The sequence below is a fragment of the Rana temporaria genome, chromosome 10 (genome assembly GCF_905171775.1).
Source record: "Rana temporaria chromosome 10, aRanTem1.1, whole genome shotgun sequence".
Taxonomy (NCBI): domain Eukaryota; kingdom Metazoa; phylum Chordata; class Amphibia; order Anura; family Ranidae; genus Rana; species Rana temporaria.
Genome location: NC_053498.1, coordinates 140,663,131 through 140,688,905, shown reverse-complemented (window position 1 = coordinate 140,688,905; position 25,775 = coordinate 140,663,131). Strand labels below are relative to the sequence as shown.

Below are 25,775 nucleotides of genomic sequence, written 5' to 3'. Positions count from 1 at the left end.
CGTCACCCTAGGTAACCCTCCGTCACCATGATAACCACGGATGGGTAAAACTGGAGGGGCGGGGCTTGGCGTCTCCTTTCACACCTACAGAGGTAAAACAAAGTGGGCGGAGCTTAGCATCCCCTTGCTTTCAGGCCAGCGATCGCCCCCCTCGTGAGCTAAAGTGGGCGGAGCTCAGCTCCACCTCCTTTCTCGCTCGCACAGACTTCGTTCCCCAGCATGCCCCGCGCGACTCCGGGACTCCAACTCCCGGCATGCCCGGCGCGCTCGGACATGCGCAGTGCGGGCGTGGCCCGGCTTGTTGTGTTAGGAGCCGGAGGTTACTGCAGGTGAGCTCCGCTGTTGTTGGATGGTGTTTCCTCCAGCTGTCCTGGGGGGCGAATGCCGTGGGCCGGGAGAGGGGGGACAGCCTTCGGGCTGGGAAGGTTTGTCCCTGGTGATCTGGGAGGCCCAGCAGCACCATGTCATCCCAACCTTCCCAATAATAGTCCATAATAATGTCTATATATAGAGGGCTGACTGCTGCTGGGTGTCCCCGGAAGTGACATGTAAACAATGTGTGCTTTGGGGTCGTGCTGTAATAATAACAAAAACAAACACCACACAATAAACATATTTTGTGGTGTTTGTTATTATTTTATGTGCCTTATATTGTGTTTTCTAGTCTTTTTCTTCCATTGTATTGGTATGTTGGTGTTGTATTATGTGTGTGCCCCCCCCCCCCTTTTTTTTAATTGGGTTTGTTTCCAGTGTTGGTATTTCTGTCATTGTGTGTTGTTCTTGTATTATATGAGTCTGTGTGTTGTTGTTGTTCTTCTATTAGTCTGTGTGTTGTTGTTCTTCTTCTTCTATTAGTCTGTGTGTTGTTCTTCTTCTTCTTCTATTAGTCTGTGTGTTGTTGTTCTTCTTCTTCTATTAGTCTGTGTGTTGTTCTTCTTCTTCTTCTATTAGTCTGTGTGTTGTTGTTCTTCTTCTTCTATTAGTCTGTGTGTTGTTCTTCTTCTTCTTCTATTAGTCTGTGTGTTGTTCTTCTTCTTCTTCTATTAGTCTGTGTGTTGTTGTTCTTCTTCTATTAGTCTGTGTGTTGTTCTTCTTCTTCTTCTATTAGTCTGTGTGTTGTTGTTCTTCTTCTTCTATTAGTCTGTGTGTTGTTCTTCTTCTTCTTCTATTAGTCTGTGTGTTGTTGTTCTTCTTCTTCTATTAGTCTGTGTGTTGTTGTTCTTCTTCTATTAGTCTGTGTGTTGTTGTTCTTCTTCTTCTATTAGTCTGTGTGTTGTTGTTCTTCTTCTTCTATTAGTGTGTGTTGTTGTTCTTCTTCTTCTATTAGTGTGTGTTGTTGTTCTTCTTCTTCTATTAGTCTGTGTGTTGTTGTTCTTCTTCTATTAGTCGGTGTGTTGTTGTTGTTCTTCTTCTATTAGTCGGTGTGTTGTTGTTGTTCTTCTTCTTCTATTAGCCTTTGTGTTGTTGTTGTTGTTGTTCTTCTTCTTCTATTAGTCGGTGTGTTGTTGTTGTTCTTCTATTAGTCGGTGTGTTGTTGTTGTTGTTCTTCTTCTATTAGTCGGTGTGTTGTTGTTGTTCTTCTTCTATTAGCCTGTGTGTTGTTGTTGTTGTTGTTCTTCTTCTATTAGTCGGTGTGTTGTTGTTGTTGTTGTTCTTCTTCTATTAGTCGGTGTGTTGTTGTTCTTCTTCTATTAGTCGGTGTGTTGTTGTTCTTCTTCTATTAGTCGGTGTGTTGTTGTTCTTCTTCTATTAGTCGGTGTGTTGTTGTTGTTCTTCTATTAGTCGGTGTGTTGTTGTTGTTGTTCTTCTTCTATTAGTCGGTGTGTTGTTGTTGTTCTTCTTCTATTAGCCTGTGTGTTGTTGTTGTTGTTGTTCTTCTTCTATTAGTCGGTGTGTTGTTGTTGTTGTTCTTCTTCTTCTATTAGTCTGTGTGTGTGTTGTTGTTGTCTGTGCAGTATTTATTTCTATTCTCTCGAAGATCTTTGGTGTTGTGTACTTCTTTCTTCCCCCCCCCCCCCTTCATTTCAATGATAATGGTAAACAAGACGGATAATCTCGGGTCGCCTTCAAAATCTCTGGCCAAACTCCAAAACACGCACACTCTTTCTACTTGAATGAACTGCAAGCCAGGTCATTCTTGCTTCACAATTTTTTTTTCTTTTATATACACCAATCCCCCCCCCCCCTCCGCTTCAGCTCACCTCTTTGTTTACATTAGCAGCCAGCCAGATCATCCCCCCCCCCCCCCTCCGCTTCAGCTCACCTCTTTGTTTACATTAGCAGCCAGCCAGATCATTCTCACCCCGCAGCCTATCTCTTTATTCCAGTGAGCTGTGTGCCGGGTCTTTTCCACCCCACTCAGCCCGCCCCTTTGTTCTGCAGGCCAGGTTATTTCTTCCTCTTTGTTTATGTGAGCTACAGGCCAGGTCATTCCTGCCCACTCCGCCTCTTTGTTTACATGTGCTTCATGCCAGGTCATTCCTTCCCTGCAGCCCCACCTCTTTTATTACTCCAATGAGCTGCGAGATGGATCATTCCCACCCCACCGCTCACCTCTTTGTTTACATTAGCGGCCAGCCAATCATTGTCACCCAACAGCCTTCCTTTTAACTCTAATTAGCCGCGACCTGGGTCATTTCTGCCCTACAGTCTACCTATTTGTTTATATGTGCTACGTGACAGTTTATTCCCGCCCTGCAGCCCAATTACTCCAGTGAATTGTGGGATGGATTATTCACACCTCACTGCTCCTCTTTGTTTACATTATCGACCAGCCAATCATTGTCACCCCACAGCCTTCCTCTTTTATTTATTCAAATGAGCTGTGACTCAGGTTATTCCTGCTCCACAGTCCATCTCTTTGTTTACACTATTGTCCAGCCAATCATTGTCACCCCACAGCCTTCCTCTTCAAATGAGCCGTGATTCAGGTCATTCCTGCTCCACAGTCCATCTCTTTGTTTACATTATCGTCCAGCCAATCATTGTCGCCCCACAGCCTTCCTCTTTATTTATTTAAATAAGCCGTGACTCAGGTCATTCCTGCTCCACAGTCCACCTTTTTGTTTACATTATCGGCCAGCCAATCATTGTCCCCCCCCCCCCCCACTGCCTTCCTCTTTATTCTAATGAGCCGTGACTCGGGTCATTCTTGCCCCACAGTCCACCTATTTATTTACATTTGCTACGTGATGGTTCATTCCGACCCTGCAGCCCAATTACTCCAATGACTTGCGGGATGGATTATTCCCTCCTCACCTTTGTTTACATTAGTGGTTAGCCAATCATTGTCACGGTATCACCCTGCAGACTTCCTCTATTATTCCAGTGAGCTGTGGGCCAGGTCATTCATGTCCCACAGTTCACTTCTTTGTTTACGTGCACTGCATGGCAGGTTATTCCTTCCCTTTTGTTAGCTACCGGCCGGGTCATTCCCGCTGCGCACAGTCCACCTCTTTGTTTACGTGCGATATGTGACAGTTTATTCCCACCCTGAAGCCCACCTCTTCTATTACTCCAACGAGTTGTGGGATGTGTCATTCCAATCATTGTCATCTCACACCCTTCCTCTTTATTCCAATGAGCTGTGAGCCGGGGTCATTCCTGCCCCACAGACTAGTCCACCTCTTTGTCTATGTGTGCTACGCACTGGTTCATTCCCGCCCTGCAGCCCAAATACTCCAATGACTTGTAAAATTGATTATTCCCAGCTAACCACTCACCTCTTTGTTTACATTGGTGGCTAGCCAATCATTCTCGCCCAACAGCCTTCCTCTTTATTCCAGTTAGCTGCGGGCCAGGGCATTCCCACCTCACAATCTGCCTCTTTGTTTACATGCACTGCGGGCCAAGACATTCCCGTTGACGACTCCCGTAGTTACTCCTTGTTAGTTACTGGCCGGGATCCCATTCCACAGTCCACCTCTTTGTTTATGTGCCTTTTCATTTCTGCCCTGTAGCCTGCCTCTTTCTTTCTTTCGTGAGCTGCAGGCCGGCTCATTTCCGCCCCATAGCTCACTTAAAAAAAAAAAAAGAAGCAGGCTGCCAGGTGAGAGTGACCTGGCCAGTAGTACATGTAAACAAAGAGGCACACGATGGGACAGTAAAAACCCACAAAGGGGCACACCATGGGACAGAATGACCCAGTACTCGGCACATGTAAAAAAAGGGGCACACCGTGGGACGGGAATGACCCAGTACTCGGCACACCAAGGGACAATAGTGACCCAGTACTCGGCACACGTAAACAAAGAGGCACACCGTGGGATGGTAATGACCCAGTAGTCGGCACACGTAAACAGAGGTACGTTCATGACCCTGTACTCTGCACACGTAAACAAAGAGGCACACCGTGGGATGGGAATGACCCAGTACTCGGCACACCAAGGGACGATAATGACCCAGTACTCGGCACACGTAAACAAAGAGGCACACTGTGAGATGGGAATGACCCAGTACTCGGCACACGTAAACAAAGAGGCACGCCATGGGATGGGAATGACCCAGTACTCGGCACATCGTGGGACAATAATGACCCAGTACTTGGCACACGTTAACAAAGAGGCACACTGTGGCACAGGAATGACCCGTAAAATGAGAGTGTGAATTCAGAATTTGGCTATGAATTCAGAAGGTGCCCAAACGCACCTCCTAGTTGTATCAGAATGCAATTTAATTGAGTTGTAATAGAATATTGGGACACATACTCTCGTAACCCGAACGAATGTCAGATTGGGAGCAGCAGCTGTACCTGTGATAGGAATACCTATCCTATAGACCTAAGCAAGCATTTAACCCTTGCAGCACAGCGGCAGCCAACCTGCAAGTGAGGATTTCTCCTTTTCCCAGACATGCGCTTGTCGCTAGAAAGGTAGGTATACAATAGATGTCAATGGGTTAGTCAATAGATGCGCTATACCAGGGATATGCAATTAGCGGACCTCCAGCTGTTGCAGAACTACAAGTCCCATGAGGCATAGCAAAGACTCTGACAGCCACAAGCACGATACCCAGAGGCATGACGGGACTTGTAGTTTTGCAACAGCTGGAGGTCCGCTAATTGCATATCCCTGGTATAGAGCATCTATTGACACAGACAGCAGGACTTGGCTCCAACCTCCTCGCAGGCTGTGATTGACAGCATCAGGAGCCAATGAGGAGAGAGACTCTGCTCTTGTGCACATCGCTGGATCGGAATCCGGCTCAGGTATGTATAAGCGGGGGGGGGGGGGTTGGGGGTTAAATTTTTATTTTTAAATAATGAATACTGTCTTTAGGGGCATTTCTCCTTTTTTATTTAGAATTTTGGTAAATAACTGATCTTGATTCTCTAATCCTTTCCTTTTCTCTCATCTCCAGGCCCAGGGGTGTGCAAGCTCCCCCATGATGATCTCTTGTGGGCCGCTGAGTTTCCTTTTTCCCTTCAGCTGATAGTAAAGCAACTGATGTGGTACAGAGGTGGAAAATGGCCGACAGCTTGAAAATCTTTCTCCAGGACCTCGTCCGGGTAGGTTAAAGATCTGCATGACAGAGAATGAGATGCGATTGTGGATATTTGTCTGTGCTGTTGATACGTATCGGATAAATCAGGTTACACCAGTATGGACAGATGCAAACATTTCCTGATTTTAGGTGCAGTCTAGTGCCACGTTGAACAAAAGATAGATCAGCCAGAGATGAGTGGAGCAAGGCACCACATCCCAAATAGTAAGAATAAATAGAAAATTGTAAATTTTTAAATATGTTATAGCTTTAACCGCCATAACTGCAGCAGGCTGGCTCTGCTGCGCGAACCGTCGTAGCTGTACGTCGGTCGCTTTAAGCGGCCTAGCAGGCGCACGTGCCCCGCTGCATCTGGGGGAATAAATTGCAGTTTTGTGCAATGAAATTTATTTTAGAGTATTTTTCCCCAAAAATATAGATTTGATAAACGGTTGCGCAAATTGTGGAACATAACATTTTTTTTTCTAATGCAGGAGAAGTATTCCCAGACACAATCCACATCGGCTTCATTCTATTTTTTATTTTTATTTTTTTTCATACAGATACAGTGGAACCTTGGCTTACGAGCATAAGTCGTTTCCGAAAAATCCAAAACGCTTGCATATCAAAGCGAGTTTCCCCATAGAAGTCAAGAGAAACGCAGATAATTAGTTCCACAGTGACTTCTATTGTATGCAGTACCGCATGTGGCCAGAGGTGGGGGGGAGGAGGAGTGTCACCGGCGCCCCCGCACCTCTGACCAAATGCGGTACTGCACACCGCAGAGGCTTGAATCCTGCTTGTTTTGCGAGACAACGCTTGCAAACCGAGTCAGAATTTAAAAAAATAAAATAAAATGCTCGTATTGCGAAACGCCCATTAACTGCGTTACTCACAGTCCCAGGTGTTGACTTGGTATGACTTTTTTTTTTTTTTACAACTACCAATCTGATTCAGACCTGCTTTTGGGATTCTGGTTGTTGCAGAACACAGGGAGAAGCACACACGCCCATCTCACCATGTGAGGACCTCTGTGAAATGTTGCTGCATTACAGAGAGAAGATGGTAAACTGAATGGGCTTTCTAACTTCACCGCAGTTGTAGAGGTTGCTGGATTAGCCATTTCACTTGCCATGAAAAATAAAAACACCACCACTACAAAACAATTTAATAATACCTTTTATATCACCATTGTTTTCTGCCCACTTTTTGTGCGGCCTTTACAGGAAAATCTGCCCTGAAGGTCTTTTCTGCCTATAGAGTGCCTTATTTGCCTTGGAGGGTCTCCTTGGAGCCACCCTTAAGTGTGCGCTCCTTGCCAGAACTGAATATACACATGACATTTGGTGCCATGCTAGGCTGAAACATTCACAGTAGGTGCAGAACTCTGGTGAGGTGTTCGCCTGACACATAAACAGTATAGGCTGCTAGCGTTCTTTTGCTGTGTTCAGCCCATGCATGCGCAGTACAAGCCTAAGTCCAGTGGTGGCTGGTGCTCCAAATTTTTTGGGGGGGCGCAAACAAACTGAATCATCAATTGCTGCCACTGTGCCAAATGCAGCAACTTTGCCCCCCCCCCCCCCCCCACCAAATGCAGGCAGCTTGTCCCCAGCCTGGCACTTACCTTCCTCGGGTCAGCGCCGTCCTCCCGCACGCTCCCTCTATGTCTTCTCCTGTCCTCGATGTCGCTTCAGCCAATCAGGTGACCGGAAACCAGACCCGGTGCACCTGATTGGCTAAGAGGCGGGTCAGTGTTAGGGAAGCGATTCCCTAACACAGCATGGTTTAAACAGGGAATGCACAGCCTTGCGCCCTCTGTTTAACCATTTGGAAGCTGATTAGAGCCCACAGCCTCTAATCAGAAAGCCTATTAGAGCCGACGGCTCTAATCGGGCACTTCCAAAACACACCCACCGATGTAATTCAGATGGCCGGCGCTCAACAGGGGGACGGACACCTGAAAAGTGGGCGGCAGCAGCGACAATACATAGATTCATGCAATGCATGAATCTATATATTGTTGAGTGACGTGTGCGTGGGGCGGTGCTCCTGCACTCACTATGGACGCACCGCCACTGCCCAAGTCTATACTGCACCCTCTTGCTCTTTTAGACTGATGCGTGCACAGTATTGGCTGCTGCCTAAACTATGCATCCATCGGTAGAACACGGCAACGGTCTGTACTGCACATGCGTTGGTCAAACACGTGTCTGAAAGCAGTGCACAAGGTGTCATGGGACATGTAGTCCTGAAGGTTTGGATTTCTGGTGTGCTCAGGGCACAATTTCCAAACTGGAATTTCGGGGGAACACTGAATAGAGGCACTCGGCAAAGGTAAAATCGTAAAGTAAGAATTAAAGTGCCATTAAAGTGGTTGTAAACCCACTGTGACAACTTGCACCTACAGCTACAGGTAAGCCTAGATCAAGGCTTACCTGTAGGTGCAAGAAATTGCTCCTTAACCTACACGGTTAAGGAGATATTTTCAGAAAACACTGCACCGATGTCTACGGCGCATGCACGCTGAGCGTGCCGGATTTCTGAATGGGGAAAATGCTGGGACCGCACGCATGCGTGGGGATCTGCCGGTCCCATGCGCAGGAGTGACGTCATCACCACTACGGCTAATCACAGCACCGGAGCGGCGATACACACACTCTAGGCAACATGGCGGCGGAGGGGGAACGATGAGCGCTTCAGGGGCTTCGATCTCAGTTAAGTGCCACATAATGAGCTAGTATGCTATGCATACTAGCTCATTATGCCTTTCTCTTGCAGGTTTTTTTTGGGGGTTTTTTGCAGGAAAACTTTCAGAGGGTTTACTTCCCATTTAAAGCTTCTTTATTTTTTATTTTTTTAATGAAGTGCAAGTTGTTTAAGTGTGAAAGGGGCCTTACTGTCACTTCCTGTCCTGTAGCCAAAACAGGAAGTGAGAGAAAATCCCTGCAAATTAGGGGTATTCCTTGAGGCCCCCCCATTTGGAAGATTTCCCCCTCTCTTCCAGTTCTGGTAAGAACCCAAAATTTGGGGATTTTCTCTTTTCATAATGATAAACAGGACAAATGGAGAAGATGACTCGCCTTACCAGCGATAAAAACCTGGCAGGTGTTCTAATCCTTCTCTGCTGTCCAAAACTAAAGTGTAAAGAGCACTATATTCTTCTTCTATGGGTTTAATACTACATTGAATGTTAATATTCAGTTTTCTTATATGCCGTCTTTCCATCTGCTCCATCTTTAAATGCAAGGGGCTGTGCTTAGTGGCGATTTGACATTAATAATAAAAGGCATTTTATCTTGTGCAGGGTATTAAAGATTCCATTTGGGGAATTTGTACGATCTCTAAGCTCGATGCGCGGATCCAGCAGAGAAGAGAGGAGCAGAGGAAGAGACGGGCAAGTAGTGCCCTGGCCCAGCGGAGGGCTCAGACCGAGGAGAGGAAGCCGGAGAAGTGAGTACTTCTGATCTGCACTTTAAACTGCTCTCCAAAATAAATAATTATTTCCAGGATAACTTCCTAGGCCCAGATTCACGTAGGGCGGCGTAACTTTGTGTGGGCGTTGCGTATCTTATTTACGCTACGCCGCTGCAACCTAGAGAGGCAAGTGCAGTATTCACAAAGCACTTGCGTCCTAAGTTATGGTGGCGTAGCGTAAATGGGCCGGCGTAAGCGCGCGTATTTCAAAGTAGGCAGGTCGTGGGCGTGTTGTATTTAAATTAAGCGTGACCCCATGTAGATGCATGGCCCGAACGAACGGCGCATGCGCGCGCATGCTCAGTATTACGTCGAATTTATGCCCTAAGATACACCGGCTCAATGCCTGTGACGTGAACGTAACCTACGCACAGCCCCATTCACGTACGACTTACGTAAACGACGTAAAAAGATACGCTTGTTCCGACGTCCATACGTTGCATGGGCTGCGCCACCTAGAGAGCAGCTTTATCTTTACGCCGGCGTATGTCTTACGTAAACGGCGTAACTAATTGCGGCATACGTTCGTGAATCGGCGTATCTACGGCATTTGCATATTCTAGGCGTAAATCAACGTACACGCCCCTAGCGGCCAGCGTAAATATGCAGCCAAGATACGACGGCGTAGGAGACTTACGCCGGTCGTATCTTAGCAATGGATAAGGGTATCTCAGATTGAGAATACGCTTATAGATACGACGGCGCCGCATTCAGACTTACGATGGCGTATCTACTGACACGCCGTCGTAAGTCTTTGTGAATCCGGGCCCTAGAATCTCTCTCAGTACATGCTGCACTTTGCTTTGGTATTCTTGGTTGCCAAAACTAGGCTTTCTCTGTTGCTGTTAATTGTTATAACTTAAAGCTAAACTCTGGGCCAAACAAAAAAAATTAAAATAATTTCTTCCACTTTACAATGAAGAAAAAAAAAAAATCTGTTTTTATTAATTTTGTATACAATATATAATAAACAATAGAAAAAAAAGTTTCCAGTACAAAAATTTAAGTGGTCTCGCAGGACCAGCAACTATTGTGTTTCCCCAAAAATGAGACCTAGCGTTATTTTCCAGGAAGGCTGCAATATAAGCCCTACCTCGAAAATAAGCCCTAGTTTTAAATGCTTGTAAAATCCTATAATCCACTCTATTACAGGAGTATATAATGTACAACGTGTGTGTTTTCTGTAATACAATTGTGGGGAAGAGAGCTCCAGAGGGTCACAGAAGCGCAGAGCGGCTCTATAACAAAGGTATTTGAAATAATTATATTACAGAAACACACACATTGTACATTATATAATACTGTAATAAAGTGGATTATAGGATTTTACAAGCATTTTATCTCCGTTCACACTGGGGATTCCGGCCAGCCAGGGGGAGAAAAGACCGCACATTACATGGTAAGACCTACCCCAAAAATAAGCCCTACTGTGTCTTTTGTTGCCAAAATTATAATAAGACCCGGGATTATTTTCGCGGAAACACGGTAAATGCTTGTACAACAAAGGAAATGGGCATTCCAGGGATGCCCATCCGGGTGAGATCCCACCATGCAGGAGTCTGAAGACCCCGTGGGGTATCAGCGGTGGGTAGTCGACAAGTCATTTTCCAGACTTGACAAAAAATTAAATAAAAAAATCATTAAAACTCTATTCCTTCATAGCCGTAAAGAATATAAATTCACTAATGTCTTGCAAACCTAGATAATATCTAGGAAAAATAGCGACGACCTAAACACTGTGCTGTACGTGGCCTGAGCAGAGCGGTGGGGGGGACCTAGCGGGTTCCACCCATTACAGGCTGCATGCAGAAAACTGCAGAAGGGGGGCGGAGACAAGACCGACCAGTTACCCAGCATGAGGCGAGAGAGCCGAAGTCTCGCACCCAATAACTGCACAGATCTGGAAGAAATACACACCAAGATTTAAGGAAGAATACCCACGGCCCTTGTATTTAGACAGTGTTTGCTTAATGCGGAGTTCCACTCAAAAATGGAACTTCCGCTTTTCCGGTTCCTCCCCCCCTCCGGTGTCACATTTGGCACCTTTCAGGGGGGAGCAGATACCCGTCTAATACAGGTATTTGCTCCCACTTCCGGCGATAGATCGCTTCAGATTCCGCTGCGATCTACACCATGTCCGACTCCGCCCCCCCGGTGTCTTCTGGGAGACACACAGGTCCCAGAAGACAGCAGGGACCAGTGAGGACGTGCAGCGTGACTTACATGTGCAGTAGGGAACCAAGCTGTGAAGCCGCAAGGCTTTACTTCCTGATTCCCTTACTGAAGATGCCGGTGCCTGCACCTGGGAGCCGAGGGACAGGTCAGCTTCGGGTGAGGACATCGCAGGCGCCCTGGACAGGTAAGTGTCCTTATATTAAAAGCCAACAGCTGCAGTATTTGTAGCTGCTGACTTGTATTTTTTATTTTATTTGGTGGAACTCCGCTTTAACCCAGAGTTCAGCTTTAAAGCAAACCTACTACAAAAAAGAGTATTGCCGGGAAATAAAAATACCACATTAACCACATTTTACCCTTGCCTCCTCAGTGAACCGCGTATTGTCACCCGAATATTTCAGTGTTGTGCGTGGAATGGTGGTGTATTCTGGGTATGGAGTTGCTTTCTTTTTAGATTCAAATGTGTTTTTTTGTGTTCTGTAACAGTTCAAGTGGAATTTCAGCTTACACCTAACTAGTCTAAAGCCTTGTACACACGAGAGGATATCCGCTGGAAACGGTCCGCCGGACCGTTTCCAGCGGATAAATCCTCTGGCGGATTTGGATCTGATGGCTGTACACACCATCAGATCGAAATCCCCGCGGAATACATCCGCGACGATGACGCCGCGACGTGCGCGACCCTGAAGGTAAATACTTCCACGCATGTGTCGAATCATTACGACGCATGCGAGGGATGGGGAGCGGATGGACTGATCCGGTGAGTCTGTACAGACGACCGGATCAGTCCGCTGGACTGGATTCAAGCGGATATATTTCTTAGCATGCTAAGACATTTTTATCCACTGGGAATCCGTCGGCTGGATTTTTATCCGCTGGGCAATGTCCGCTCGGACGTACACACGACCGGATCTATCTGCTGGAACTGATCTGCGGATCAATCCCAGCGGATAGATCCGGTCGTGTGTACGGGGCCTTAAAGTGTTTCTAAACCCACAACAGTAAAATCGATCTCTATATGCAGTAAAGCATACTTGTTATAATCACTGTGAAACTAAGGGGTTAATCCTCTGTAATGGCTCCCCCTGCTGTCTCGGCCAATGTGGAGGGAGAGCCAAGGCTCTTGTGTAAATTGCTGGATTGTGATGGGCTACTGCACACGGATGGTTTTTTACCTTCATGCATAGAATACATGAAGGTAATAAACATTGAGCCTTAACAGCCGCTTTAAGGATAATTGGCTGTAAGCTGGAGTTCCCCTTTAATATGCAGTTTGGTGATTTGCACTGTGTGACCTACAATGGCATCAACTTCTCTGCATTTTGTTTTGCAGTTGAGTCTGTTTTTGTTCTACCGAATGTTCATCCCGCTGCTGCAGTCTGTCACTGCGCGCATTATTGGTAAGTCCCATTTGGCAATGTTCTTTGAGATTAGCTTCATCTTCCACTTAACTTGATCTTTCTGTAAACACGGGCCGCCATGACATGAAACCGAGGGCTGCCTCTGTGTAACTCTTCTCTGCAGAGGTTCAAAAGATAAACAGATAGACTTTGTTAGGCTGCATGAAGCATGGGTTCAGAACAGTAAATTCCAGCTTGACTGCCGTTCTAAATGCAATCTAGAGTCTCTCATATTAAAGTCTAGGTTTAGCTAAAAATAACAAAATCCGCGCGACTGACACGACTGTCAATGTGGTGTGTCCCTTGTGTTGCTGGTTACTATTTTTGTTGAAATCTTCCTTCTCCAACCACCAAACTGGTAAGTGCATGGTCATGCAACACTGTATCCAAATTACATTTTTTTTTTTTTTTAATTGAATTTTATATTATATTTATGAAATATATTTTTTTGTAAATGGAAAAATTTAAAAAAAATATTATTTTTTGCTATAAAACATATTATTCAATAAAAAAATTGAATTTCTCTAGTCATCTTCCAGGACGGCACACCTGAGAGATGAGAGGCTCCTCCCTCAGGCCTGCCTTCCTGGAAGATATCCTAGAAAAGCAGTTACCGGTAAATACCGTAACTGTCAACTTTCACCCTCATGCTACATAACGTAGTTCCATTTCATGCTGAATAAACTAAATTATTAATGTATCTTGAATAGAAACCTATCTTTTTTTTTTTTTTTTTTATTATTTCTTTTTTTTTATTCCAAAAGCATTTTATAAAAAAAAAATTGATAAAAATCCAAAAAAATCATATTCTAATTCTTTCTTTACCCTGAAGTAGCGTGATTTCAAAGCCGCACTGGTGTGAACCAGGGCTGACAGAAATTTGTGACTGAATGACGCGGCCGTGTGGGTGGAGCCCTGTATGGCCCTGCTGTTTTCTAAATTGTGAAGATCCCCCGCTCACTGTCACATGGAAGGGGTGGGGGATCAGGGGGAGAGGAGGCAGGAGCTGAAACATGTTACGTGTTCTACCCTAAATATGGGTGTAACCTGTTCCAAAGGATAACTACCATATAAGTCGAGTTTTTCAGCACTTTTTTTTTTTTTTATACTGAAAATTCCCCCCTTGGCTTATACTCGAGTCACCGTTTTGTGCCTGATCTCCCGGACTTTGGGGACCCGGTACCAGCCAAACTTGGCACACATGTAGCCCAACTCTTCCTCTACAAGTGTGCAAAGTTTGTTGTCCGGGGGAACTATGGCCGGGGAGCACAGATTTTTCAAAGCTGGTCACACCTTCCATAGACTCCCCTGTTAAACGGTAATTTCTCCGGTGATTTTGGGGACCTGGTACCGGTCGGTCTAAACTTGGCACACATGTAGCCCCATTTCTCATCTACAAGTGTGCAAAGTTTGTTGTCTGGGGGACCTGTGGCCGGGGAGCACCGTTTTTTTCAAAGCCGGGCACCCCTTCCATAGACTCCCATGTTAAACGTCGGTCTAGTCATGGGCACAGTGAGGCATGCAAATGGACACCCTAGGCTTATACTCGAGTCAAGTTTTCCCATTTTTTTTGTGGTAAAATTAGGTGCCTCTGCTTATATTCGGGACGGCTTATACTCAGGGCTGTCTTAATGAGAGGGCACTGTCCAGGGGCCCCAGCTACATGGGGGGCCCCTGCACTTTCCCCAAAGCAGCTGGTCCTTGAGCCCACAGTGCCCCGAAATTGTGAGCCCCATGATGGCACTGAGAGTGATAAATACACAGGGGATGCAGTCTGCCTCCTACCTACTTGATGTCTGTTTACATGCACTGTCCTCATTGTAGGGGCCCCAGAGCATTACCTTGCCCAGGGGCCCATGATGCTATTAAGACGGCCCTGCTTATATTCGAGTATATACGGTAATCCTTTATTGGAAAAGAATAGAAAATCTGTGTCTGTAGTCAGGACTGTAGGGTCTATGGCTACTCTTATATGTTAATGCTCGGGTCACGTATTTGGTGTCCACTCAAGATAGTATATTCTTTTGCAGGCGATCTCTGTGCTCCTGACTGTATTGTGTCTTTTCAGGCGATCCCTCCTTACATGGCGATGTCTGGTCGTGGTTGGAATTCATCCTGACGTCGGTGTTCAGTGCCCTCTGGGTTCTGCCACTCTTTGTGCTAAGTAAAGTGGTCAATGCCATTTGGTTTCAGGTGGGCATTCTAATCTGTGTGCAATATTTTATTTCCAAGATCTTAGAGAAGCCTGCTAATCACAGACGAGGCTCATTTGAAATTCATGCTCTTGTTTTATGACTTTCAGGACATAGCAGATTTGGCATTTGAGATGTCCGGCAGAAAAGCACAGGCTTTCCCCAGCGTCAGTAAAATTATTGCCGACATGTTATTTAATCTCCTGCTTCAGGCTCTCTTCCTCATCCAGGTATTGTTGTTGCTTTTGTTATTGTTTGTTTCCTCCAAGTGATCTTGTAGATTTGGCTTTCTGCCATAAATCCAGTGTCGGGACTTTCTGGGCCAGATTCACGTAGATGGGCGTATTTTTTGGCGGGCGTAACGTATTTGATTTACGTTACACCGCCGCAAGTTTTTCAGGCAAGTGCTTTATTCACAAAGCACTTGCCTGTAAAGTTGCGGCGGCGTACCGTAAATCACCCGGCAGAATTCAAATTCGGCGGGTAGGGGGCGTGTTTCATTTAAATGAAGCGCGTCCCCGCTCCGAACGAACTGTGCATGCGCCGTCCCTAAAAAAAATCCCGGCGTGCATTGCTCCAAATTACATCGCAAGGACGTCATTGGTTTCGTCGTGAGCGTAACTTACTTCCAGCTCTTTTCTGAATTGACTTACGCAAACGATGTAAAATTTCAAAATTCGACGCAGGAAAATGTGCCGGTCTTTCGTTTCTGAATCGGCGGAAATCCTCATTTGCATATTCGTTGCATAAAAAAAAAAAACGAAACGCCACCTAGCGGCCGGCCTGGAATTGCAGCCTAAGATCCGACGGTGTAAGACACTTACACCTGTCGGATCTTAGGAATATCTATGCGTAACTGATTCTCTGAATCAGTCGCATAGATACGACCGGCAGAACTCAGAGATACGACGGCATATCAAGAGATACACCGTCGTATCTCTTTGTGAATCTAGCCCTCTGTGTTTTGCGATTGCACATAACTTTTCATGTGCTTGCAGCCAATCCCACGCCTTTCCTCGCCAAGATGTGGTTGAAGTTGTGAATGAAAACAGAATTTCAATCTATGCCATAGGAAATAACACAAATCTGAAATTGGGCAATGATTGTTGAAGGAAAAGTTCACCTTTAAGACCGTTCTTAGGGTGGAAGAAGTAACATGTTCCCTCTCCTGCGGCCACTTCGGTGATCCGCCGCCTCCCTGTGACAGCAGCATGGGGGGGGGGGGGAAGTCTCCCCCAGACCAGCTTTCACCTTTTGAAAAGAGCGCAGCCATGCAGGGCTCTGTCCACATGGCTACGTCCTTCATTCACATAGTCCTGTGAATGAATGAACTACAAGTCCTGACATCCTTCGCAGCTGCCATGTTGTAATTCTCAATGAACTACTGCGGCCGGTAGTAACTTTTTTTGGGGGGGGGGTCTGGAGCACTTACCCCCATCTAGGGTGGGCAGCGTTTCTCCTGAACTACACTAGTGGCTTCCCCTGCTCGGCAGCGGCTTCCGCTTCGCTTCCTTCCTTCCTTCCTTCCTTCCTCCCTCCCTCCCTCAGTGGCCAATTGGGACTCTTCTCTTTTCGGCCAATCGGAAAATGGGTCTCAGACCCGCTTTTGATTGGCCGGATTGAGGATCATATTCGCTGTTGTAACACCTGGGTGGGCATGTAGCGCAGTGCTCTGCGCCTGGAACCCACCCTACTTTGAAGCCTTAAAGGACACCCAGAGACAGAGGCATGATGGGACTTGTAGTTTTGTAACAGCTGGAGGTCCGCTAATTGCATATCCCTGATCTACACAATGAAACCTTTATTTGACTATCCGCTCTTAGTGTAACACAGATGAACATCAGAGTTCAGAATACCTAAGGGCTCGTTCACATGTGAGGTGGGGCAGTAAAACCCCATGGTTGAGTCAAGCTTTTACCCCAATACCCCCCAATCCGCTAATCCCTTTAGTTGCAGAGGCTTATGTGAACGAACCCTAACATACAGAAAAGCTGCAACCGTGTGCGTTAATTCTTCAGTAACACTTTTGTCTATCTTTGCAGATACTGTGGCATCCTGTATCATGTCTTATGATTTCCTGTCTTTGTCCCTCATAGGGAATGTTTGTCAGCCTGTTCCCGATCGATGTGATTGGACAGATTATTAGTCTTCTGCACATGTCTCTGCTCTACTCCTTATACTGTTTTGAGTATCGATGGTTCAACAAAGGTAATTTTCCACAATTTGTATGGTGGAGGGGGGAGGCAAGATGTGGTTCACCTTCACTCACATGTGATTACCCAATGCTCTCCCTCCTATAGGAATCGAGATGCACCAACGGTTATCCAACATCGAACGCAACTGGCCCTATTACTTTGGATTTGGTTTACCCTTGGCCTCCTTGACAGCCATGCAGTCATCTTATATCATCAGGTGAAGATTATGCTTTATACTAACCGTAGTGGTTGTAAAGGTTTATTTTTTTTCAAATAACAAACATGTCATACTTGCCTCCACTGTGTAGTATGTTTTGCACAGAGTGACCCCGGTCCTCCTGTTCTGGGGTCCCACGGTGGCTCCTCTCCACCATAGCTAACCCCCTCTGGGAAGCTCTATCCCGAGGGGGTTACCTTGCGGGTGCACTCCTATGTCATACACTCTGCGTCCATAGATGCTGAGTGTATGATGTGGCCATGTCATTTGGATTTGATTGACAGCAGCGGGATCCAGAAAAATGTGTATATCCAGGGCGCTCCAAGAATTTGAATCCTGACAGATAAAGTCTGTTTTGGAGAGGGTAGCAGATCTTCACACACTTTAGGCAGCACTCATGGAGACAAGCAATCTAATGGGAACAGAAAAACAAACAAGGCTCCTCTAAGTGCAGAAATATGAAACTTTTAATATCCCCTAAAGGGGTTAAAAAACACTTACAAGATGGTGGATGAAGCAGGCATGTAGCAGGTAAGTGTGTCCAGAAGATGTTCCAGTGGCAGGGCAGTCCCAGTCTGATGATAAAGCTTCCAGGGAAGTCCACAAGATAACAGCCAACTTGTGCTGTGAGTGTTTAGGGAACACAATGGTGCTGGAGCCTGGGGATGATGTCAGAGTAAGCGAGACAAAAACCAGCATGGAACACAAACAGGAAGAGGACAGGAAGTGTGTCAAAGAGGCGGGACGCGTTTCGGAACAGCTCATTGGTTCCTTCTTCAGCCAGTTCCCTAAACACTCGCAGCACAAGTTGGCTGTTATCTTGTGGACTTCCCTGGAAGCTTTATCATTTGACGCGCTATCCAAGCCTGTCAATCAACTGTGCTTGATTTAGGAACGCCTACTCCCCGAAGGATTCCACGCTCGGAGCCGGAGAAGAAATACGGCTAAAATGATAAGTACAAAAAAAAAATCCAGCTTGCTGCAGATGTCAGCAGTATGCTGGATCTAGTGACAGAAAGTTGATTTTTGGGTGAACCTCCGCTTTTAAATAAATTTCAGTGTGTTTTACTGAAAATATAGGTTTGATAAACAGTTGCACGAATATTGTGCGAGATGCAGATTTTTCAACTGAAAAAATTAACCATGAATGGCGCCCTGTGAAATCGGTGAATAAGCATAATTAAAGCTGCCCCTTTAATTATGTCATCAAAATCTTGCGGGAAAAATATATTCAAGGAGGAGGTGCTAGTGATGTCCAGTGAATCAGAAAAATACAAATATTCAAAATATAGCAAGCTTAAAAGTCCATGTGATGAATGCCAACACCAAAATGTGATGCTCAGAAATTGATTTCTAGTTGTTCACCACGAGTGCTCAATAGATGGGTGGCCACTCACCAGAAAATGATGACCCCTTTTTACAGGAAGGTGAAATGGCGCTTCTGGACCATCGATTGATTCCACCGACAGCACAGTTCCACTCCACTGGTTCCTCGAGATGAAACTAGGATGGGAAAAATTACTCCATAAGAGACATAGAGATAGGTATCATAGGTTAGTAATTTTAATAAGTAAAAATGTTCGACATCAACAAATGGCAAATACACTCGCATGTTAGAGTGCCGATCCGGGCACCAGGTGTAATCAGCATGTGTAAGTTAGCTTGTCCTTGAAGGATGGCGCATAGTCCGCGTCTCTCCACTCCAAAGCCTAAATGGGATCAGGACCTGATCTCTTGTGGAGTCATTTTTCTCATCCTAGTTTCATCTCGAGGAACCAGTGGAGTGGAACTGTGCTGTCAGTGGAATCAATTGATATTCCAGAAGCGCTGTTTGACCTTCCTGTAAAAAGGGGTCATCATTTTCTGGTGAGTGGCCACCCATCTATTGAGCACTCGTGGTGAAGAACTAGAAATCTATTTTTTTTATATTTCAATATTTTTTTTGGAAAAAATAGAAACTGGTCTCGAAATGAACAGACGCATTAATAGAACAAAGTCGTCAGATAATCAATATCACAATACAAAAATATAAAAAGTATTATCACTGAACATGGAAATCTATTTTTGAGCATCACATTTTGGGGTTGTGATTCATCACATGTGGACTTTTAAGCTTGCTATATTTTGAATAATTGTATTTTTCTGATTCACTGGACATCACTAGCACCTCCATCTTTTAGCATGTGTAATAAACAGTACAGCGCTCGAATAAAAGTGAAAAAAAAATCTAAAATGTAGATTTTTGGATATAATTCTATTAACAAGTGAATAATAAGAATAGTTCTAAGGGTACCAAATTCTAGTGAAAAACCAGTATAAGTGACACAAAGAATCATGCGTGAAAAAAGAGAGTCCCACTACATTGAATGGATGAAGGAACATAAGGAAGAAAAAAAACAGTCCAATCCAAAAGAAAGGTTGAAAAATAGAGCAAACTTTATCCACCAGGAAGGCACCCAGAAGTGGTAATGCAGTCTCCTTACCCTATATATATGACCACCGTTACAGCGGTCTCAGCAAACATGGGGATTTTAGGTCTCCCTCCGGACCCTCTATGGAATGCCTGAGGTGGTATCTGTTATCTCGAAGGACCATAGCATAATACCGTAAAATATGAGTTTAACCACTTAAGGACCGCCTCCTGCACATATACGTCGGCAGAATGGCACGGCTGGGCACAAGCACGTACCTGTACGTCCTCTTTGAGTGCCCAGCCGTGGGTCGCTGGTGCGCACCGCGACCCGGTCCGATGCTCCGTGACTGCGGGACCCGATCGCCGCTGGAGTCCCGTGATCGGTCACCGGAGCTGAAGAATGAGCAGAGCTGTGATTTAAACACGGCTTCCCCGTTCTTCACTGTGGCACTGTCATTGATCGTGTGTTCCCTGATATAGGGAAACACAATCAATGATGTCACACGTCCAGCCCCACCCCCCTACAGTTAGAAACACATATGAGGTCACACTTAACCCCTTCAGCGCCCCCTAGTGGTTAACTCCCAAACTCATTTTCACAGTAAACAATGCATTTTTTATAGCTTTTTTTTTGCTGTGAAAATGACAATTGTCCCAAAAATGTGTCAAAATTGTCCGATGTGTCCGCCATAATGTCACGGTCACGAAAAATAAAGGCTGGTCGCCGCCATTAGTAGTAAAACATTTTTTTTAATAAAAATGCAACAAAACGATCCCCTATTTTGTAAACCCTATACATTTTGCGCAAACCAATCGATGAACGCTTATTGCGTTTTTTTTCTTTTCACCAAAAATAGGTAGAAGAATACGTATCGGCCCAAACTGAGGGGAAAAAGAACGTGTTTTTTTTTTTAATATAGATTTTTGGGGGATATTTATTATAGGAAAAAATATTTCATTTTTTTTCAAAATTGTCGCTCTATTTTTGTTTATAGCGCAAAAAATAAAAACCGCAGAGGTGATCAAATACCACCAAAAAAGCTCTATTTGTGGCAAAAAAAGGACGCCAATTTTGTTTGGGAGCCACGTGGGGTGCCGAATTCGCAAAAACTGGCCGGGTCCTTTACCTGCATTTTGGTCCGGGTCTTAAGTGGTTAATAGGCCAAGTAACTATGCACTTACAAAACCAAGGAGATCTAGATGCGATAAAAACAAATCCAGTGGAGGCACGGCGGCTTCTCCTGCTTCTCCTGCTTCTCCTGTTTGTATATGCTCCCTGCTTCCTCGTCTGGAAAGGCGTGATGACGTCGGATCTGCAAGCCACACCTCCATCTTTTAAATACAGATTTTCAACTGCCACCTTTTTGAAGCAGTATGTGTAAATTCCTTGCTTCTGTGTATGTGGAGGGAATTCAGTTTTTAGTACATTGTAACTAGTTGGACTTGATAATTAGAGCTCAACCTGCTAATCAAGAAGGGTAGTCATTAGCTGGACCAGCATAGTGATCAAGCATGACAACATGATGAAGATGATTAGTGAGTTGCATGGATTTTCCGTGGAAAGCCAGCTGTACTGCCTTGCTTTAGGGTTTTTGTTTTTTTGCCTAATGATTAAAATGATTTTGTTTCTCTTGCAGCGGCTGCCTGTTCTCCATCCTCTTCCCGCTCTTCATTATCAGTGCTAACGAAGCAAAAACGCCTGTTAAAGCTTAGTAAGTATTTATGAGCCTAAGTGCTCTTCATTTTTCCATTACACAGAAGGGAAAACGCCAGAAGTTTTTTCCAGAAGCTTTCTCCAGAGTTTTAGCTAGATTCAGAGAGATGGCCGCAACTTTAAGGCGGCGTAGCGTATCGTATTTACGCTACGCCGCCTTAAGTCAGAGAGGCAAGTACTGTATTCTCAAAGTACTTGCCTCCTAACTTACGGCGGCGTAGCGTAAATGCGTCGGGCGCAAGCGCGCCTAATTCAAATTCGGCTGAGAGGGCGTGTTTTATTATAATTAGGCTTGACCCGACGCGATTGACGTTTTTTTGCAACTGCGCCGTGCGCCTACGTTTCCCAGTGTGCATTGCAGCTAAGTCCGCCGCACGGGCCTATTGATTTCGACGTGGACGTAAACGACGTAAATCCCTATTCACGGACGACTTACGCAAACGACGTAAAATTTTCGAATTTCGAAGCGTGAACGGCGGCCATACATTTAACATTACTATTCCATCTATAAGATGGAATAACTTTAGGCCTGATAAAGCGTTACGTAAACGGCGTATCTGTACTGCGTCGGCCGGGCGTACGTTCGTGAATAGGCGTATCTAGTAATTTACATATTCTACGCCGACCGCAATGGAAGCGCCACCTAGCGGCCAGCCAAAACATTGCACCCTAAGATAGGACGGCGCAAGCCGTCGTATCTTAGATAGGTTTAAGTGTATCTCTGTTTGAGAATACGCTTAAACTTAGGTCGGCGCAGATTCCGAGTTAGGTCGGCGTAATACACCGACCTAACTCTACCTGAATCTAGCTATTTGTATGCCTTTCTGAGACAGCAATTTTTAAACCCCACTGTGTATATACCCCACTCTGCATTTACTTGCCTATTTTCAGGATGCTGCGCTTCCATCACATGATCCAACTTCCCTGTGCCAGCCAGCGGGGTCTGCAGGGGAGAGGATGGAGTGCCGACAACAGATGAGCTGCTCCCAGGAATTCCCAGTTGTTGTCGCGCACGCTCTCTTCTCCCCTGCAGGTGTTGCTGGCTGACATGGGATCACGTGACTGGACTGGAGCAGGCCAGAAATGGGTAAATATATGCATCTTTTTTACAATGGGAAGTCAACATAGGTTTTAGGAGGGGGGATTTGGCCTGGAATTCTACTTTAACCACTTGAGCCCCAGACCATTTGGCTGGCCAAAGACCAGAGCACTTTTTGTGATTCGGCACTGCGTCGCTTTAACTGACAATTGCGCGGTCAAGAGACGCGGCTCCCATACAAAATTGATGTCTTTTTTTTCCCTACAAATAGAGCTTTCTTTTGGTGGTATTTGATCACCTCTGCGGCCTTTATTTTTTGCGCTATAAACAAAAATAGAGCGACAATTTTGGAAAAAAAAAAAGCAATATTTTTTAACTTTTTGATATAATAAATATCCCCAAAAAAAACTCCCCCCCCCCCCCCCTAAATTTAGGACGATACGTATACTTCTACATATTTTTTTATTTTTTTTTCCTTTGTGACTGCGATATTATGGCGGATGCATCGGACACTTTTGACACATTTTTGGGACCATTGTCATTTTTACAGCGATCAGTGCTATAAAAATGCACTGATTATTGTAAAAATTACACTGTGATACCAGGTCAATCCAAGTAAGAAGGAGAAAGTCAGTACACCAACTGTACATCCAAATAGGAGCTTACTGATATCCTATCTCGGTAAGCAAAATACACCAAATATACCTGGCCATACCCAGCGCAGCAATGCATTGATCTGGGTGGTGAACGGCCATGTGAACGAGCCCTATAGATGCTTTTCTTATATATTAAATTTTTTTGTTAAAGCGGAGGTCCGGTAAAAAAAAAAAAAAAAGAATTAAGTCAGCAGCTGCTAACTTTTAATAAGGACACTTACCTGTCCTAGTCGCCAGCGATGTCAGTCCCCCGCTAAGGCCGATCCTCGATCTGGCAGCTCCAGGCGCCGCCATCCACAGTAAGGGGAACGGGCAGTAAAGCCGTGCGGCTTCACTGCCCGTTTCCTACTGCGCATGTGCGAGCAGCGCGGCGCTTTGTGAATGGGCCGTCTGCTTTCTGGGACACACACAGTTCCCAGAATGCAGCGCGCCCCATTCACAAGAAGACACAGAGTGTAGGAGGAGGAAGATAATCCACCGCGGAAGATGAAGAGGCAGATTCTGGACTTCCGCATAGCATTTAGGGTAAGTAAAAAAAATTTTTTTTTTTTTTTTTTTTTTGGTGGAAAGATTATTTTTTTTAGGATGGAACTCCACTTTAAGCTATATATTTAAGTCTGTATGGTGAACGTGAGGAGTCTGTACTACCTGTAGTCTTTTCTCTTATCATAAGTTGTAAGATTAGGACAACAGGTAGGAGTGATAGAGCAAGAATAAGGAAACATGTACCGTATATACTCTAGTATAAGCCGAGTTTTTCAGCATATTTTTTTTTTTTTTTGTGTGCTGAAAATGCCCCCCTCGGCTTATACCCGAGTCACCTTTTTGTGCCTGATCTCCCGGACTTTGGGGACCCGGTACCGGACAGCCGTAGGTCCCCTGGACCCCAAACTAGGTACACATGTAGCCCCACTCTTCCTCTATAAGTACCGTATTTATCGGGGTATAGCACGCTCCCGCATATAGCGCGCACCCCTAAAGTTGCCCGAATTCCTGTGGGAAAAAAGTTTTTTTGTATTTAGTTTTGGTGTCTTGCGCGGCGTCCATCGGCGGCCTCGTCGGGTCCGTCTGCGGCTTCGGGTGTCCTCTTCGTCGGGTCCGGCGTCCTTCTGCGGCGTCCTCCCCGCTCGTTTCCCGCGCCGAGTTTGAATACTGCGCCGACATACACCGAGCGCAGTACACTCGTGTATCGTCGGGCAGGCTCGGCAACTCTCGCGCTGACGTCCTGTACGCTCAGGACATCAGCGCGAGAGGCGCCGAGACTGCCCGAAGATGCACGAGTGTACTGCGCTCGGTATATGCCGGCGCAGTATTCAAACTCGCCGCGGGTATCGGCGTATACCGCGCACCCACGATTTTGCCCTGATTTTCAGGGCAAAATAGTGCGCGGTATACGCCGATAAATACGGTATGTTGTCCGAGGGACCTACGGCCGGGAAGCACCGATTTTTTTTCAAAACCGGGCACCCCATAGATTCCCATGTTTTAAACTGTAATTTCTCCGGTGATTTTGGGGACCCGGTACCGGTCCTAGGTCCTCTGGACCCGGAACTTGGCACACATGTAGCCTCATTTCTCCTCTAGTGTGCAAAGTTTGTTGTCTGCGGGACCTACGGCTGGGGAGCACCGATTTTATTTTTTATTTTTGTCCAAAGCCGGGCACCCCTTCCATAGACTCCCATGTTAAACGTCAGTCTAGGCATGGGCACAGTGAGGCATTGGCACAGTGAGGCATGCAGATGGACACCCTAGGCTTATACTCGAGTCAATACGTTTTTCCATTTTTTGGGGGGGTAAAATTAGGTGTGTCGGCTTATACTCGAGTATATACTCTATATATAGATAACAATGCAGCATTACTGAATCATACTTATTGAAATGCAATGGGTGTGCAGTGTATTTTATCTTCAGTTTTGTTTTTGTTTACAGTCACTTCCAGCTCCGCCTCTTCTCGCTGGTGGTCTTCCTCAGTAACCGGCTTTTTCACAAGACCGTCTACCTGCAGTCGTCACTCGGCACCTCCCCCAGCCCGCACCCATCTCCTGCCAAACACAAGGCCTCATTAGGGCATTGATTCAAGTTGAGGGGGGGAAATGGAGTCCGTCCCCTGCTGCCATGTTTTTTAACTCTTGACTGACGGGTGTTGTGCCACGTTGGTTAATCTTGTGTTTTTTGTTCTCTTTTTGTTTTTTGATTTTTTTTTCTTCCTTGTTGCTGAGCCCTTTAGTCCTGGAGCCGTTGTATTCTTCAAAAACTCATGTGTGTGTGTCGTACTTGTGCATCAAACGTCGGCATTGCCCACTTTTTACACTCTGTAATTTGAAAACCTTCCCCAACGTTGGCATTTATTTATTTTTATTTTTTTAAATGCACAGCGCCATCTATGGATGTCGGCGCATAATTCTGTTTTCCTGTTTGATGATAGCACATGAAAATATTGAAAGACTGATGGGAATCGTCCAGCTACAGGAAAAGATTTATGGGGATTCCCTATTAATAAGTGTCACATCTGTGCAAAATGTTGTGAGTGCCAGGTTTAGAAGTCTTTCATAGCAGATGTAAAATACGGTTTATTTCCAGTAGTTACTGAGCACTGGGGCTTCAGCACTCAGGGAAGGAGGGGTTAATTACCTAATTACAATTTTTTTTTTTAATACCTTCATGTTAATTATTTGTGTGTAATTGAGCTATGGACAAAACAGATCTTTGTCTGACCATTTTTGTGATTTTAAAAAGCAGCAAATGAACAATTTCTATGTGACTGGTGTCTTCTGCCTGTGATATTTGGAGATATTCTAATAGATGGCGTCTTTTCAACA

At 45.4% G+C, this 25,775-nt stretch overlaps 1 protein-coding gene across 1 annotated transcript; it reads left to right on the top strand.

Annotated features, from left to right (window-relative positions):
* Positions 1–232: 232 nt before the first annotated feature.
* On the top strand, positions 233–25,775 carry EI24 (EI24 autophagy associated transmembrane protein). The gene is made up of 11 exons (XM_040326432.1): positions 233–329; positions 5,359–5,506; positions 8,786–8,931; positions 11,501–11,561; positions 12,464–12,530; positions 14,599–14,723; positions 14,833–14,952; positions 16,819–16,930; positions 17,023–17,134; positions 21,185–21,259; positions 24,886–25,775. The coding sequence occupies exons 2-11, from the start codon at positions 5,465–5,467 to the stop codon at positions 25,028–25,030; spliced, it is 1,005 nt and encodes a 334-aa protein (XP_040182366.1). The 5' UTR covers positions 233–329; positions 5,359–5,464; the 3' UTR covers positions 25,031–25,775.

Excerpts from the sequence above, each read along its gene's own strand:
- EI24 (XM_040326432.1), top strand. The coding sequence starts at position 5,465 with ATGGCCGACAGCTTGAAAATCTTTCTCCAGGACCTCGTCCGG. Across the intron at positions 11,562-12,463 it reads GGAATGGTGGTGTATTCTGG|TTGAGTCTGTTTTTGTTCTA; the intron begins GTATGGAGTTGC and ends TTTGTTTTGCAG. Across the intron at positions 12,531-14,598 it reads TGTCACTGCGCGCATTATTG|GCGATCCCTCCTTACATGGC; the intron begins GTAAGTCCCATT and ends GTGTCTTTTCAG.